Source organism: Mesoplodon bidens (genome assembly GCF_964165515.1).
Source record: "Mesoplodon bidens genome assembly, contig: HAP1_SCAFFOLD_929, whole genome shotgun sequence".
Lineage (NCBI taxonomy): Eukaryota > Metazoa > Chordata > Mammalia > Artiodactyla > Ziphiidae > Mesoplodon > Mesoplodon bidens.
In genome coordinates, this window is record NW_027671932.1 from 58187 (window position 1) to 76249 (window position 18063).

At 49.8% G+C, this 18063-nt stretch overlaps 1 protein-coding gene across 1 annotated transcript; it reads right to left on the minus strand.

Moving 5' to 3' along the window:
• Nucleotides 1-4087, minus strand: LOC308610789 (spermatogenesis-associated protein 31D1-like; the record flags this gene model as incomplete). Its single annotated transcript, XM_081259798.1, has 2 exons — nucleotides 1-3648; nucleotides 4079-4087. 2 exons carry the CDS (start codon nucleotides 4085-4087, stop codon nucleotides 1-3), a joined length of 3657 nt encoding a protein of 1218 aa, XP_081115924.1.
• Between the last annotated feature and the right edge of the window lie 13976 nt (nucleotides 4088-18063).

Genomic DNA, 18063 nt, shown 5'->3' on the forward strand with positions numbered 1-18063 from the left:
TCATCCCTGGAAATTCTGGGGCAGTGTTTTCTGTCTAGACAGTAGAGACAGATGTCTGAACACAGGGCCTTCAGCAGTGCTGAGCGCAGTGGTGGGTGCCTGGCCAGCTTGACGCCTGCGGGTGGGGCTTGGATGGGGCACAGGCTCCCTGTGGGACACTGGTGGGGGATGTTTGTGACACAGTCGCTGGTCCTTGAATGCCACAACTTTCTGGGAGTGTCTCTTCTTATCTCTGATCTGTCTTGTACTACTTGGAGGATAACTGTGGCCAGCAAAGATAGCTTCTTGATGGCAGGACTTGATATTTGTCAGTTTACAGGAGGGAGCCCTGTGGTTGAAAGGATGCCCCTGGACAGGCTCTGTCCAGACCTGCACTTGCGCCTTTTGCTGAGTTTTCCTAAACTGCACTGGGGAAGGAAGGGGCTCTTGAGAGTAGGTGACATCCATTGCATACTGACACCCCGGTTTCTCATCTAGGAACTTCCTGATGCCTGTCGCGATTTTCTGAGCTTCAGTTGTCCCAGTCAAGGCAGCTCTACTTTTAACTAGGCCTCTGTTCTGCACAGTTGATATGGGGCTGCCCTTTTCCTGGGCATCTTCTTGCCTTTTGTATTTTATCCCAGAAAAAAGCCATTGCAAGAAGTGCTTCATTCTTTTTCTGATATGGCCTTCAGGAAGAGGCTGTCCCTTCTGTGATAGCATCTGGGAAGACTTGCTCGCAAGTGTCTTCGCTAGTACCATCTCCTGAGTAGGGAAACGCTTCCTCCTAAGTTGGGATGTCCCGAACCCTTTATCCCCTCGATCAAGCTCTTCTGCCTTGGGCTCCAGAGGGCTCACTCTCTTTGCAGTTGGTGGGAAATTCTTATCCTGGCACCTCCTTAAGGCATGCTTAGGGACCCAAGGTTCCTGCTGCTGCTCCATCCTGATTCCTCTGTCCTCCAAATGGACATGCAGCACCTGGGAAGCTCCCATGTCCCCACCTGAGACACCCTGGGCATGAGTCAGTGAGGCCTCGTTAGTCAAGTTATCTGAAGCAAGGGATGCGTCAGTGGGTTGGCCTTGAGCCTGGCTATGCTCCCTGTTCTCCAGTTTAAAGTTCAACTCACTGAACAGTTGTTCTTTAAGGTCTAATGATTTAGGATCTTGGGGAACTGGTAATTTGGGTGGGGGGCTTCCAGTGGTCACGGTAGTTTCTACTTTATTCTCATTCACATTTATCATTTGGGAGCTCCCTGGCTTGCTAGTTGCCAACATGTCACTAGTTTTTAATTGAAGAGTGTCAAGCTCCTCAGCCGTGAATACCTCCCTAGACCATCTGGGCATTGAAACAGGTTCTGACTTCTCCACCTTTTTGCCCTGTTGCATTTCTCCTTTATCACTGGAACTCACACTCTTACGCTTTGGCTCATATCTGGCCCCAGCTTGCTTTGCAAGCAGCTTTTGGGGATCTCTGTTGGCTAGTTGAGTCTGTCTATGACCTGCTTTCCCTGTGATGCAGAGGGAGACAGGCAGACGAGTCTGTCTGGCATCCTTAATTCTCTGAACACCCTCTGCCAGCCCACGGTTGACATCAGAGCGTGGTTGTCTCAGGACCCTCTGTCCTCCTTTGCCCACAGGTGAGGTGGCAGGGAGAGAACGATCCAGGTCAGGGGCTGAATTTGTTGTTCCCACTTTGTCTCCATGGAGAGATGCAGAGCTTCCTCTCAAGGACTTGAAGCTCCCAGATTTGGAGTCTGCCTCAGAAATCACATTGGTTGAGGAGGGCAAGTTGGCATGAGACAAGGACTGGCATGAGGCATCTTTCAATTTAAAGATCTGGATGGATTCAAGGACCTTGCGGGGAAGGGCCCACAACATCCTCATAGGAAACCTTTTAATATGGGCTTCCAGCATCTGTTGTGGACTGGAATCAACAAAAGTCAGGTCCTGGAAGGTATTCAGGGGGTAGGCCTCACCCACTGATGAGGGCAAACTTCTCTGTTTTGTTTGGGTGTGGGATTTCACAGAAAGAAGCAATGTTTGCTTGATAGCATGCCATGAATTACGCACAGTCTCAGGGAGCCGACCCTCATGTATGTCCTCCAACTTCTTGCTCAAATGTACTTTTAGGACATTTTCAAGTTGTCTCCGACTTAGACTCTTTGCTGACACCCTTGAATTTTTCTCTGAGAGACTCACCATCTGACTGTTTAGGTCTTTCTCAGAGTCATACCCCAGATCCTTACCTGAAGAGCTCTTTGGGTCATTCAACAGGTGATCTTTTGGGCCATTCTCTAGGCTGTGTCCCAGATGTTTCCCCACATCTTCCTCTAGCTGGAACATTTCTGAGCTCCTCTCATGGAAGCTTCCAGTTTGGCTCAATCCAACATTTACATTTTTGCTGCTCTGACCCTTAAACACAGAGGTCAGTGAGACTCCATTATTGCTCTCCGACTCAGATGCCTCTGAAAAACCATTTGGAGGCAATCTCAGTGACACAGACTCGTAGATTCTGTGGGGCAGGCCCCACTCGTGCTGGATGAACCTCTTTCGAAGGTGATGCTCTAGTTTCTTCCGAAGTTCATCACTGAGAGGAAACTCCCCAGGAAGGACGGAGATTGAAACGTGGGCCTGGGGGGCCCAGTGGCGAGGAGTGTTAGGAGCTGATGGACAAAAGTCTTCCCGAGATCTTTGGACCACAGAGGGTAAACCCCACAAATTTTCCTGTTGTTTCTGCAAAATGTTCCATTCCAGCTGTTGAATTTCAGATGAGGAGGGAGACTCTGACTCCTCCTGAGGTCTGTGGAGACTTACTCCACAGATCCTAATCTGGGGTAGAAGATCAGATGGTATGCCTGGGAGTGGGGATTGAGGGTCGGCCTGGGACTGGACCTGAGTGAGAGGTAGGGGCTGAGATTGAGGCAGGGTTTGAGGCAAGGGTTCAGGCTGAATCTCAGGCAAGGACAGAGGCAGGGGATCGGGAAGCACTGGTGATTCTTGGCCTGTGGAGGCATTCGAGTTTCCATTGAAAATAAAGACTGAGGAACTGTCAGCCAAGACATGAACAGCAGAGGGCAAGGACTCGCTGTGCAGAGACGGGAGACCCCAGAAGAACTGGATAGGTTTTTGCTGTAAATGGTCCTCCAGGGTCTTAGGATATGGGGGCTGCTGATGCACATGCAGCTCCTTTGGTTTGTCTTTGCTGCTCCAAAAGGGAGGGCACACTGCCGAGTCATGCTTATCAGCAATTGACTCTGACATTTTCCATGAAGAATTTAGTTGGTAGTCTGGCCTAAGTTGTTCTGGAAAAGAATCTTTTCTCTTTTCCTTTTCCTTCCACATCAGGAAATCGCTCCTCTTTTGGATTTGTGTCTCCGGGAGTGTCGGGACATCAGGACTGAGAAATGAGAGGTTCCGAAGTTCATCACAGAGAGGAAACTCCCCAGGAAGGACGGAGATTGAAACATGGGCCTGGGGGGCCCAGTGGCGAGGAGTGTTAGGAGCTGATGGACAAAAGTCTTCTCGAGATCTTTGGACCACAGAGGGTAAACCCCACAAATTTTCCTGTTGTTTCTGCAAAATGTTCCATTCCAGCTGTTGAATTTCAGATGAGGAGAGAGACTCTGACTCCTCCTGAGGTCTGTGGAGACTTACTCCACAGATCCTATTCTGGGGTAGAGGATCAGATGGTATGCCTGGGAGTGGGGATTGAGGGTCGGCCTGGGACTGGACCTGAGTGAGAGGTAGGGGCTGAGATTGAGGCAGGGTTTGAGGCAAGGGTTCAGGCTGAATCTCAGGCAAGGACAGAGGCAGGGGATCGGGAAGCACTGGTGATTCTTGGCCTGTGGAGACATTCGAGTTTCCATTGAAAATAAAGACTGAGGAACTGTCAGCCAAGACATGAACAGCAGAGGGCAAGGACTCGCTGTGCAGAGACGGGAGACCCCAGAAGAACTGGATAGGTTTTTGCTGTAAATGGTCCTCCAGGGTCTTAGGATATGGGGGCTGCTGATGCACATGCAGCTCCTTTGGTTTGTCTTTGCTGCTCCAAAAGGGAGGGCACACTGCCGAGTCATGCTTATCAGCAATTGACTCTGACATTTTCCATGAAGAATTTAGTTGGTAGTCTGGCCTAAGTTGTTCTGGAAAAGAATCTTTTCTCTTTTCCTTTTCCTTCCACATCAGGAAATCGCTCCTCTTTTGGATTTGTGTCTCCGGGAGTGTCGGGACATCAGGACTGAGAAATGAGAGGTTCCGAAGTTCATCACAGAGAGGAAACTCCCCAGGAAGGACGGAGATTGAAACATGGGCCTGGGGGGCCCAGTGGCGAGGAGTGTTAGGAGCTGATGGACAAAAGTCTTCTCGAGATCTTTGGACCACAGAGGGTAAACCCCACAAATTTTCCTGTTGTTTCTGCAAAATGTTCCATTCCAGCTGTTGAATTTCAGATGAGGAGAGAGACTCTGACTCCTCCTGAGGTCTGTGGAGACTTACTCCACAGATCCTAATATGCGGTAGAGGATCAGATGGTATGCCTGGGAGTGGGGATTGAGGGTCGGCCTGGGACTGGACCTGAGTGAGAGGTAGGGGCTGAGATTGAGGCAGGGTTTGAGGCAAGGGTTCAGGCTGAATCTCAGGCAAGGACAGAGGCAGGGGATCGGGAAGCACTGGTGATTCTTGGCCTGTGGAGGCATTCGAGTTTCCATTGAAAATAAAGACTGAGGAACTGTCAGCCAAGACATGAACAGCAGAGGGCAAGGACTCGCTGTGCAGAGACGGGAGACCCCAGAAGAACTGGATAGGTTTTTGCTGTAAATGGTCCTCCAGGGTCTTAGGATATGGGGGCTGCTGATGCACATGCAGCTCCTTTGGTTTGTCTTTGCTGCTCCAAAAGGGAGGGCACACTGCCGAGTCATGCTTATCAGCAATTGACTCTGACATTTTCCATGAAGAATTTAGTTGGTAGTCTGGCCTAAGTTGTTCTGGAAAAGAATCTTTTCTCTTTTCCTTTTCCTTCCACATCAGGAAATCGCTCCTCTTTTGGATTTGTGTCTCCGGGAGTGTCGGGACATCAGGACTGAGAAATGAGAGGTTCCGAAGTTCATCACAGAGAGGAAACTCCCCAGGAAGGACGGAGATTGAAACATGGGCCTGGGGGGCCCAGTGGCGAGGAGTGTTAGGAGCTGATGGACAAAAGTCTTCTCGAGATCTTTGGACCACAGAGGGTAAACCCCACAAATTTTCCTGTTGTTTCTGCAAAATGTTCCATTCCAGCTGTTGAATTTCAGATGAGGAGAGAGACTCTGACTCCTCCTGAGGTCTGTGGAGACTTACTCCACAGATCCTATTCTGGGGTAGAGGATCAGATGGTATGCCTGGGAGTGGGGATTGAGGGTCGGCCTGGGACTGGACCTGAGTGAGAGGTAGGGGCTGAGATTGAGGCAGGGTTTGAGGCAAGGGTTCAGGCTGAATCTCAGGCAAGGACAGAGGCAGGGGATCGGGAAGCACTGGTGATTCTTGGCCTGTGGAGACATTCGAGTTTCCATTGAAAATAAAGACTGAGGAACTGTCAGCCAAGACATGAACAGCAGAGGGCAAGGACTCGCTGTGCAGAGACGGGAGACCCCAGAAGAACTGGATAGGTTTTTGCTGTAAATGGTCCTCCAGGGTCTTAGGATATGGGGGCTGCTGATGCACATGCAGCTCCTTTGGTTTGTCTTTGCTGCTCCAAAAGGGAGGGCACACTGCCGAGTCATGCTTATCAGCAATTGACTCTGACATTTTCCATGAAGAATTTAGTTGGTAGTCTGGCCTAAGTTGTTCTGGAAAAGAATCTTTTCTCTTTTCCTTTTCCTTCCACATCAGGAAATCGCTCCTCTTTTGGATTTGTGTCTCCGGGAGTGTCGGGACATCAGGACTGAGAAATGAGAGGTTCCGAAGTTCATCACAGAGAGGAAACTCCCCAGGAAGGACGGAGATTGAAACATGGGCCTGGGGGGCCCAGTGGCGAGGAGTGTTAGGAGCTGATGGACAAAAGTCTTCTCGAGATCTTTGGACCACAGAGGGTAAACCCCACAAATTTTCCTGTTGTTTCTGCAAAATGTTCCATTCCAGCTGTTGAATTTCAGATGAGGAGAGAGACTCTGACTCCTCCTGAGGTCTGTGGAGACTTACTCCACAGATCCTAATATGCGGTAGAGGATCAGATGGTATGCCTGGGAGTGGGGATTGAGGGTCGGCCTGGGACTGGACCTGAGTGAGAGGTAGGGGCTGAGATTGAGGCAGGGTTTGAGGCAAGGGTTCAGGCTGAATCTCAGGCAAGGACAGAGGCAGGGGATCGGGAAGCACTGGTGATTCTTGGCCTGTGGAGGCATTCGAGTTTCCATTGAAAATAAAGACTGAGGAACTGTCAGCCAAGACATGAACAGCAGAGGGCAAGGACTCGCTGTGCAGAGACGGGAGACCCCAGAAGAACTGGATAGGTTTTTGCTGTAAATGGTCCTCCAGGGTCTTAGGATATGGGGGCTGCTGATGCACATGCAGCTCCTTTGGTTTGTCTTTGCTGCTCCAAAAGGGAGGGCACACTGCCGAGTCATGCTTATCAGCAATTGACTCTGACATTTTCCACAAAAGACCTATCTCCCCTACTTCTCTAAAGGATATAAAACATTCAGTGACGGGGGAGATGTGGGCTGCTATACATGTTCATTAAGGCTAAGCTAAGTGGCAGAAGACAAAGCCCACCTCCTCAAATTTCATCAGGGAGGAAATGGGCTTTCGGGCAGGGCGGGGCGGGGGTGGGGTGGCGGGGGTGGAAGGGGCACAATATCTATTTCTCAGCAAGAACTCCAGAGGACTGGTCACCTTTTAGCCAAAGCCAAAGGAAGCAATCAGTAAGAGCTGAACTATCTCCTTCCTTTCCCTTACACATAAGCCCTGAGTTACCCAAAACCCATGCCCCCAACACAGTACACAGTACACAGAAAAGATACACTATTATTAGATAAATATTTATTGGGGAGAATCAATAATCTCTACAAGGAAGGAGTTATTTCTGGATGGGAAGTCTTCATCCCTGGAAATTCTGGGGCAGTGTTTTCTGTCTAGACAGTAGAGACAGATGTCTGAACACAGGGCCTTCAGCAGTGCTGAGCGCAGTGGTGGGTGCCTGGCCAGCTTGACGCCTGCGGGTGGGGCTTGGATGGGGCACAGGCTCCCTGTGGGACACTGGTGGGGGATGTTTGTGACACAGTCGCTGGTCCTTGAATGCCACAACTTTCTGGGAGTGTCTCTTCTTATCTCTGATCTGTCTTGTACTACTTGGAGGATAACTGTGGCCAGCAAAGATAGCTTCTTGATGGCAGGACTTGATATTTGTCAGTTTACAGGAGGGAGCCCTGTGGTTGAAAGGATGCCCCTGGACAGGCTCTGTCCAGACCTGCACTTGCGCCTTTTGCTGAGTTTTCCTAAACTGCACTGGGGAAGGAAGGGGCTCTTGAGAGTAGGTGACATCCATTGCATACTGACACCCCGGTTTCTCATCTAGGAACTTCCTGATGCCTGTCGCGATTTTCTGAGCTTCAGTTGTCCCAGTCAAGGCAGCTCTACTTTTAACTAGGCCTCTGTTCTGCACAGTTGATATGGGGCTGCCCTTTTCCTGGGCATCTTCTTGCCTTTTGTATTTTATCCCAGAAAAAAGCCATTGCAAGAAGTGCTTCATTCTTTTTCTGATATGGCCTTCAGGAAGAGGCTGTCCCTTCTGTGATAGGATCTGGGAAGACTTGCTCGCAAGTGTCTTCGCTAGTACCATCTCCTGAGTAGGGAAACGCTTCCTCCTAAGTTGGGATGTCCCGAACCCTTTATCCCCTCGATCAAGCTCTTCTGCCTTGGGCTCCAGAGGGCTCACTCTCTTTGCAGTTGGTGGGAAATTCTTATCCTGGCACCTCCTTAAGGCATGCTTAGGGACCCAAGGTTCCTGCTGCTGCTCCATCCTGATTCCTCTGTCCTCCAAATGGACATGCAGCACCTGGGAAGCTCCCATGTCCCCACCTGAGACACCCTGGGCATGAGTCAGTGAGGCCTCGTTAGTCAAGTTATCTGAAGCAAGGGATGCGTCAGTGGGTTGGCCTTGAGCCTGGCTATGCTCCCTGTTCTCCAGTTTAAAGTTCAACTCACTGAACAGTTGTTCTTTAAGGTCTAATGATTTAGGATCTTGGGGAACTGGTAATTTGGGTGGGGGGCTTCCAGTGGTCACGGTAGTTTCTACTTTATTCTCATTCACATTTATCATTTGGGAGCTCCCTGGCTTGCTAGTTGCCAACATGTCACTAGTTTTTAATTGAAGAGTGTCAAGCTCCTCAGCCGTGAATACCTCCCTAGACCATCTGGGCATTGAAACAGGTTCTGACTTCTCCACCTTTTTGCCCTGTTGCATTTCTCCTTTATCACTGGAACTCACACTCTTACGCTTTGGCTCATATCTGGCCCCAGCTTGCTTTGCAAGCAGCTTTTGGGGATCTCTGTTGTCTAGTTGAGTCTGTCTATGACCTGCTTTCCCTGTGATGCAGAGGGAGACAGGCAGACGAGTCTGTCTGGCATCCTTAATTCTCTGAACACCCTCTGCCAGCCCACGGTTGACATCAGAGCGTGGTTGTCTCAGGACCCTCTGTCCTCCTTTGCCCACAGGTGAGGTGGCAGGGAGAGAACGATCCAGGTCAGGGGCTGAATTTGTTGTTCCCACTTTGTCTCCATGGAGAGATGCAGAGCTTCCTCTCAAGGACTTGAAGCTCCCAGATTTGGAGTCTGCCTCAGAAATCACATTGGTTGAGGAGGGCAAGTTGGCATGAGACAAGGACTGGCATGAGGCATCTTTCAATTTAAAGATCTGGATGGATTCAAGGACCTTGCGGGGAAGGGCCCACAACATCCTCATAGGAAACCTTTTAATATGGGCTTCCAGCATCTGTTGTGAACTGGAATCAACAAAAGTCAGGTCCTAGAAGGTATTCAGGGGGTAGGCCTCACCCACTGATGAGGGCAAACTTCTCTGTTTTGTTTGGGTGTGGGATTTCACAGAAAGAAGCAATGTTTGCTTGATAGCATGCCATGAATTACGCACAGTCTCAGGGAGCCGACCCTCATGTATGTCCTCCAACTTCTTGCTCAAATGTACTTTTAGGACATTTTCAAGTTGTCTCCGACTTAGACTCTTTGCTGACACCCTTGAATTTTTCTCTGAGAGACTCACCATCTGACTGTTTAGGTCTTTCTCAGAGTCATACCCCAGATCCTTACCTGAAGAGCTCTTTGGGTCATTCAACAGGTGATCTTTTGGGCCATTCTCTAGGCTGTGTCCCAGATGTTTCCCCACATCTTCCTCTAGCTGGAACATTTCTGAGCTCCTCTCATGGAAGCTTCCAGTTTGGCTCAATCCAACATTTACATTTTTGCTGCTCTGACCCTTAAACACAGAGGTCAGTGAGACTCCATTATTGCTCTCCGACTCAGATGCCTCTGAAAAACCATTTGGAGGCAATCTCAGTGACACAGACTCGTAGATTCTGTGGGGCAGGCCCCACTCGTGCTGGATGAACCTCTTTCGAAGGTGATGCTCTAGTTTCTTCCGAAGTTCATCACTGAGAGGAAACTCCCCAGGAAGGACGGAGATTGAAACGTGGGCCTGGGGGGCCCAGTGGCGAGGAGTGTTAGGAGCTGATGGACAAAAGTCTTCCCGAGATCTTTGGACCACAGAGGGTAAACCCCACAAATTTTCCTGTTGTTTCTGCAAAATGTTCCATTCCAGCTGTTGAATTTCAGATGAGGAGGGAGACTCTGACTCCTCCTGAGGTCTGTGGAGACTTACTCCACAGATCCTAATCTGGGGTAGAAGATCAGATGGTATGCCTGGGAGTGGGGATTGAGGGTCGGCCTGGGACTGGACCTGAGTGAGAGGTAGGGGCTGAGATTGAGGCAGGGTTTGAGGCAAGGGTTCAGGCTGAATCTCAGGCAAGGACAGAGGCAGGGGATCGGGAAGCACTGGTGATTCTTGGCCTGTGGAGGCATTCGAGTTTCCACTGAAAATAAAGACTGAGGAACTGTCAGCCAAGACATGAACAGCAGAGGGCAAGGACTCGCTGTGCAGAGACGGGAGACCCCAGAAGAACTGGATAGGTTTTTGCTGTAAATGGTCCTCCAGGGTCTTAGGATATGGGGGCTGCTGATGCACATGCAGCTCCTTTGGTTTGTCTTTGCTGCTCCAAAAGGGAGGGCACACTGCCGAGTCATGCTTATCAGCAATTGACTCTGACATTTTCCACAAAAGACCTATCTCCCCTACTTCTCTAAAGGATATAAAACATTCAGTGACGGGGGAGATGTGGGCTGCTATACATGTTCATTAAGGCTAAGCTAAGTGGCAGAAGACAAAGCCCACCTCCTCAAATTTCATCAGGGAGGAAATGGGCTTTCGGGCAGGGCGGGGCGGGGGTGGGGTGGCGGGGGTGGAAGGGGCACAATATCTATTTCTCAGCAAGAACTCCAGAGGACTGGTCACCTTTTAGCCAAAGCCAAAGGAAGCAATCAGTAAGAGCTGAACTATCTCCTTCCTTTCCCTTACACATAAGCCCTGAGTTACCCAAAACCCATGCCCCCAACACAGTACACAGTACACAGAAAAGATACACTATTATTAGATAAATATTTATTGGGGAGAATCAATAATCTCTACAAGGAAGGAGTTATTTCTGGATGGGAAGTCTTCATCCCTGGAAATTCTGGGGCAGTGTTTTCTGTCTAGACAGTAGAGACAGATGTCTGAACACAGGGCCTTCAGCAGTGCTGAGCGCAGTGGTGGGTGCCTGGCCAGCTTGACGCCTGCGGGTGGGGCTTGGATGGGGCACAGGCTCCCTGTGGGACACTGGTGGGGGATGTTTGTGACACAGTCGCTGGTCCTTGAATGCCACAACTTTCTGGGAGTGTCTCTTCTTATCTCTGATCTGTCTTGTACTACTTGGAGGATAACTGTGGCCAGCAAAGATAGCTTCTTGATGGCAGGACTTGATATTTGTCAGTTTACAGGAGGGAGCCCTGTGGTTGAAAGGATGCCCCTGGACAGGCTCTGTCCAGACCTGCACTTGCGCCTTTTGCTGAGTTTTCCTAAACTGCACTGGGGAAGGAAGGGGCTCTTGAGAGTAGGTGACATCCATTGCATACTGACACCCCGGTTTCTCATCTAGGAACTTCCTGATGCCTGTCGCGATTTTCTGAGCTTCAGTTGTCCCAGTCAAGGCAGCTCTACTTTTAACTAGGCCTCTGTTCTGCACAGTTGATATGGGGCTGCCCTTTTCCTGGGCATCTTCTTGCCTTTTGTATTTTATCCCAGAAAAAAGCCATTGCAAGAAGTGCTTCATTCTTTTTCTGATATGGCCTTCAGGAAGAGGCTGTCCCTTCTGTGATAGGATCTGGGAAGACTTGCTCGCAAGTGTCTTCGCTAGTACCATCTCCTGAGTAGGGAAACGCTTCCTCCTAAGTTGGGATGTCCCGAACCCTTTATCCCCTCGATCAAGCTCTTCTGCCTTGGGCTCCAGAGGGCTCACTCTCTTTGCAGTTGGTGGGAAATTCTTATCCTGGCACCTCCTTAAGGCATGCTTAGGGACCCAAGGTTCCTGCTGCTGCTCCATCCTGATTCCTCTGTCCTCCAAATGGACATGCAGCACCTGGGAAGCTCCCATGTCCCCACCTGAGACACCCTGGGCATGAGTCAGTGAGGCCTCGTTAGTCAAGTTATCTGAAGCAAGGGATGCGTCAGTGGGTTGGCCTTGAGCCTGGCTATGCTCCCTGTTCTCCAGTTTAAAGTTCAACTCACTGAACAGTTGTTCTTTAAGGTCTAATGATTTAGGATCTTGGGGAACTGGTAATTTGGGTGGGGGGCTTCCAGTGGTCACGGTAGTTTCTACTTTATTCTCATTCACATTTATCATTTGGGAGCTCCCTGGCTTGCTAGTTGCCAACATGTCACTAGTTTTTAATTGAAGAGTGTCAAGCTCCTCAGCCGTGAATACCTCCCTAGACCATCTGGGCATTGAAACAGGTTCTGACTTCTCCACCTTTTTGCCCTGTTGCATTTCTCCTTTATCACTGGAACTCACACTCTTACGCTTTGGCTCATATCTGGCCCCAGCTTGCTTTGCAAGCAGCTTTTGGGGATCTCTGTTGTCTAGTTGAGTCTGTCTATGACCTGCTTTCCCTGTGATGCAGAGGGAGACAGGCAGACGAGTCTGTCTGGCATCCTTAATTCTCTGAACACCCTCTGCCAGCCCACGGTTGACATCAGAGCGTGGTTGTCTCAGGACCCTCTGTCCTCCTTTGCCCACAGGTGAGGTGGCAGGGAGAGAACGATCCAGGTCAGGGGCTGAATTTGTTGTTCCCACTTTGTCTCCATGGAGAGATGCAGAGCTTCCTCTCAAGGACTTGAAGCTCCCAGATTTGGAGTCTGCCTCAGAAATCACATTGGTTGAGGAGGGCAAGTTGGCATGAGACAAGGACTGGCATGAGGCATCTTTCAATTTAAAGATCTGGATGGATTCAAGGACCTTGCGGGGAAGGGCCCACAACATCCTCATAGGAAACCTTTTAATATGGGCTTCCAGCATCTGTTGTGAACTGGAATCAACAAAAGTCAGGTCCTAGAAGGTATTCAGGGGGTAGGCCTCACCCACTGATGAGGGCAAACTTCTCTGTTTTGTTTGGGTGTGGGATTTCACAGAAAGAAGCAATGTTTGCTTGATAGCATGCCATGAATTACGCACAGTCTCAGGGAGCCGACCCTCATGTATGTCCTCCAACTTCTTGCTCAAATGTACTTTTAGGACATTTTCAAGTTGTCTCCGACTTAGACTCTTTGCTGACACCCTTGAATTTTTCTCTGAGAGACTCACCATCTGACTGTTTAGGTCTTTCTCAGAGTCATACCCCAGATCCTTACCTGAAGAGCTCTTTGGGTCATTCAACAGGTGATCTTTTGGGCCATTCTCTAGGCTGTGTCCCAGATGTTTCCCCACATCTTCCTCTAGCTGGAACATTTCTGAGCTCCTCTCATGGAAGCTTCCAGTTTGGCTCAATCCAACATTTACATTTTTGCTGCTCTGACCCTTAAACACAGAGGTCAGTGAGACTCCATTATTGCTCTCCGACTCAGATGCCTCTGAAAAACCATTTGGAGGCAATCTCAGTGACACAGACTCGTAGATTCTGTGGGGCAGGCCCCACTCGTGCTGGATGAACCTCTTTCGAAGGTGATGCTCTAGTTTCTTCCGAAGTTCATCACTGAGAGGAAACTCCCCAGGAAGGACGGAGATTGAAACGTGGGCCTGGGGGGCCCAGTGGCGAGGAGTGTTAGGAGCTGATGGACAAAAGTCTTCCCGAGATCTTTGGACCACAGAGGGTAAACCCCACAAATTTTCCTGTTGTTTCTGCAAAATGTTCCATTCCAGCTGTTGAATTTCAGATGAGGAGGGAGACTCTGACTCCTCCTGAGGTCTGTGGAGACTTACTCCACAGATCCTAATCTGGGGTAGAAGATCAGATGGTATGCCTGGGAGTGGGGATTGAGGGTCGGCCTGGGACTGGACCTGAGTGAGAGGTAGGGGCTGAGATTGAGGCAGGGTTTGAGGCAAGGGTTCAGGCTGAATCTCAGGCAAGGACAGAGGCAGGGGATCGGGAAGCACTGGTGATTCTTGGCCTGTGGAGGCATTCGAGTTTCCATTGAAAATAAAGACTGAGGAACTGTCAGCCAAGACATGAACAGCAGAGGGCAAGGACTCGCTGTGCAGAGACGGGAGACCCCAGAAGAACTGGATAGGTTTTTGCTGTAAATGGTCCTCCAGGGTCTTAGGATATGGGGGCTGCTGATGCACATGCAGCTCCTTTGGTTTGTCTTTGCTGCTCCAAAAGGGAGGGCACACTGCCGAGTCATGCTTATCAGCAATTGACTCTGACATTTTCCACAAAAGACCTATCTCCCCTACTTCTCTAAAGGATATAAAACATTCAGTGACGGGGGAGATGTGGGCTGCTATACATGTTCATTAAGGCTAAGCTAAGTGGCAGAAGACAAAGCCCACCTCCTCAAATTTCATCAGGGAGGAAATGGGCTTTCGGGCAGGGCGGGGCGGGGGTGGGGTGGCGGGGGTGGAAGGGGCACAATATCTATTTCTCAGCAAGAACTCCAGAGGACTGGTCACCTTTTAGCCAAAGCCAAAGGAAGCAATCAGTAAGAGCTGAACTATCTCCTTCCTTTCCCTTACACATAAGCCCTGAGTTACCCAAAACCCATGCCCCCAACACAGTACACAGTACACAGAAAAGATACACTATTATTAGATAAATATTTATTGGGGAGAATCAATAATCTCTACAAGGAAGGAGTTATTTCTGGATGGGAAGTCTTCATCCCTGGAAATTCTGGGGCAGTGTTTTCTGTCTAGACAGTAGAGACAGATGTCTGAACACAGGGCCTTCAGCAGTGCTGAGCGCAGTGGTGGGTGCCTGGCCAGCTTGACGCCTGCGGGTGGGGCTTGGATGGGGCACAGGCTCCCTGTGGGACACTGGTGGGGGATGTTTGTGACACAGTCGCTGGTCCTTGAATGCCACAACTTTCTGGGAGTGTCTCTTCTTATCTCTGATCTGTCTTGTACTACTTGGAGGATAACTGTGGCCAGCAAAGATAGCTTCTTGATGGCAGGACTTGATATTTGTCAGTTTACAGGAGGGAGCCCTGTGGTTGAAAGGATGCCCCTGGACAGGCTCTGTCCAGACCTGCACTTGCGCCTTTTGCTGAGTTTTCCTAAACTGCACTGGGGAAGGAAGGGGCTCTTGAGAGTAGGTGACATCCATTGCATACTGACACCCCGGTTTCTCATCTAGGAACTTCCTGATGCCTGTCGCGATTTTCTGAGCTTCAGTTGTCCCAGTCAAGGCAGCTCTACTTTTAACTAGGCCTCTGTTCTGCACAGTTGATATGGGGCTGCCCTTTTCCTGGGCATCTTCTTGCCTTTTGTATTTTATCCCAGAAAAAAGCCATTGCAAGAAGTGCTTCATTCTTTTTCTGATATGGCCTTCAGGAAGAGGCTGTCCCTTCTGTGATAGGATCTGGGAAGACTTGCTCGCAAGTGTCTTCGCTAGTACCATCTCCTGAGTAGGGAAACGCTTCCTCCTAAGTTGGGATGTCCCGAACCCTTTATCCCCTCGATCAAGCTCTTCTGCCTTGGGCTCCAGAGGGCTCACTCTCTTTGCAGTTGGTGGGAAATTCTTATCCTGGCACCTCCTTAAGGCATGCTTAGGGACCCAAGGTTCCTGCTGCTGCTCCATCCTGATTCCTCTGTCCTCCAAATGGACATGCAGCACCTGGGAAGCTCCCATGTCCCCACCTGAGACACCCTGGGCATGAGTCAGTGAGGCCTCGTTAGTCAAGTTATCTGAAGCAAGGGATGCGTCAGTGGGTTGGCCTTGAGCCTGGCTATGCTCCCTGTTCTCCAGTTTAAAGTTCAACTCACTGAACAGTTGTTCTTTAAGGTCTAATGATTTAGGATCTTGGGGAACTGGTAATTTGGGTGGGGGGCTTCCAGTGGTCACGGTAGTTTCTACTTTATTCTCATTCACATTTATCATTTGGGAGCTCCCTGGCTTGCTAGTTGCCAACATGTCACTAGTTTTTAATTGAAGAGTGTCAAGCTCCTCAGCCGTGAATACCTCCCTAGACCATCTGGGCATTGAAACAGGTTCTGACTTCTCCACCTTTTTGCCCTGTTGCATTTCTCCTTTATCACTGGAACTCACACTCTTACGCTTTGGCTCATATCTGGCCCCAGCTTGCTTTGCAAGCAGCTTTTGGGGATCTCTGTTGGCTAGTTGAGTCTGTCTATGACCTGCTTTCCCTGTGATGCAGAGGGAGACAGGCAGACGAGTCTGTCTGGCATCCTTAATTCTCTGAACACCCTCTGCCAGCCCACGGTTGACATCAGAGCGTGGTTGTCTCAGGACCCTCTGTCCTCCTTTGCCCACAGGTGAGGTGGCAGGGAGAGAACGATCCAGGTCAGGGGCTGAATTTGTTGTTCCCACTTTGTCTCCATGGAGAGATGCAGAGCTTCCTCTCAAGGACTTGAAGCTCCCAGATTTGGAGTCTGCCTCAGAAATCACATTGGTTGAGGAGGGCAAGTTGGCATGAGACAAGGACTGGCATGAGGCATCTTTCAATTTAAAGATCTGGATGGATTCAAGGACCTTGCGGGGAAGGGCCCACAACATCCTCATAGGAAACCTTTTAATATGGGCTTCCAGCATCTGTTGTGGACTGGAATCAACAAAAGTCAGGTCCTGGAAGGTATTCAGGGGGTAGGCCTCACCCACTGATGAGGGCAAACTTCTCTGTTTTGTTTGGGTGTGGGATTTCACAGAAAGAAGCAATGTTTGCTTGATAGCATGCCATGAATTACGCACAGTCTCAGGGAGCCGACCCTCATGTATGTCCTCCAACTTCTTGCTCAAATGTACTTTTAGGACATTTTCAAGTTGTCTCCGACTTAGACTCTTTGCTGACACCCTTGAATTTTTCTCTGAGAGACTCACCATCTGACTGTTTAGGTCTTTCTCAGAGTCATACCCCAGATCCTTACCTGAAGAGCTCTTTGGGTCATTCAACAGGTGATCTTTTGGGCCATTCTCTAGGCTGTGTCCCAGATGTTTCCCCACATCTTCCTCTAGCTGGAACATTTCTGAGCTCCTCTCATGGAAGCTTCCAGTTTGGCTCAATCCAACATTTACATTTTTGCTGCTCTGACCCTTAAACACAGAGGTCAGTGAGACTCCATTATTGCTCTCCGACTCAGATGCCTCTGAAAAACCATTTGGAGGCAATCTCAGTGACACAGACTCGTAGATTCTGTGGGGCAGGCCCCACTCGTGCTGGATGAACCTCTTTCGAAGGTGATGCTCTAGTTTCTTCCGAAGTTCATCACTGAGAGGAAACTCCCCAGGAAGGACGGAGATTGAAACGTGGGCCTGGGGGGCCCAGTGGCGAGGAGTGTTAGGAGCTGATGGACAAAAGTCTTCCCGAGATCTTTGGACCACAGAGGGTAAACCCCACAAATTTTCCTGTTGTTTCTGCAAAATGTTCCATTCCAGCTGTTGAATTTCAGATGAGGAGGGAGACTCTGACTCCTCCTGAGGTCTGTGGAGACTTACTCCACAGATCCTAATCTGGGGTAGAAGATCAGATGGTATGCCTGGGAGTGGGGATTGAGGGTCGGCCTGGGACTGGACCTGAGTGAGAGGTAGGGGCTGAGATTGAGGCAGGGTTTGAGGCAAGGGTTCAGGCTGAATCTCAGGCAAGGACAGAGGCAGGGGATCGGGAAGCACTGGTGATTCTTGGCCTGTGGAGGCATTCGAGTTTCCATTGAAAATAAAGACTGAGGAACTGTCAGCCAAGACATGAACAGCAGAGGGCAAGGACTCGCTGTGCAGAGACGGGAGACCCCAGAAGAACTGGATAGGTTTTTGCTGTAAATGGTCCTCCAGGGTCTTAGGATATGGGGGCTGCTGATGCACATGCAGCTCCTTTGGTTTGTCTTTGCTGCTCCAAAAGGGAGGGCACACTGCCGAGTCATGCTTATCAGCAATTGACTCTGACATTTTCCACAAAAGACCTATCTCCCCTACTTCTCTAAAGGATATAAAACATTCAGTGACGGGGGAGATGTGGGCTGCTATACATGTTCATTAAGGCTAAGCTAAGTGGCAGAAGACAAAGCCCACCTCCTCAAATTTCATCAGGGAGGAAATGGGCTTTCGGGCAGGGCGGGGCGGGGGTGGGGTGGCGGGGGTGGAAGGGGCACAATATCTATTTCTCAGCAAGAACTCCAGAGGACTGGTCACCTTTTAGCCAAAGCCAAAGGAAGCAATCAGTAAGAGCTGAACTATCTCCTTCCTTTCCCTTACACATAAGCCCTGAGTTACCCAAAACCCATGCCCCCAACACAGTACACAGTACACAGAAAAGATACACTATTATTAGATAAATATTTATTGGGG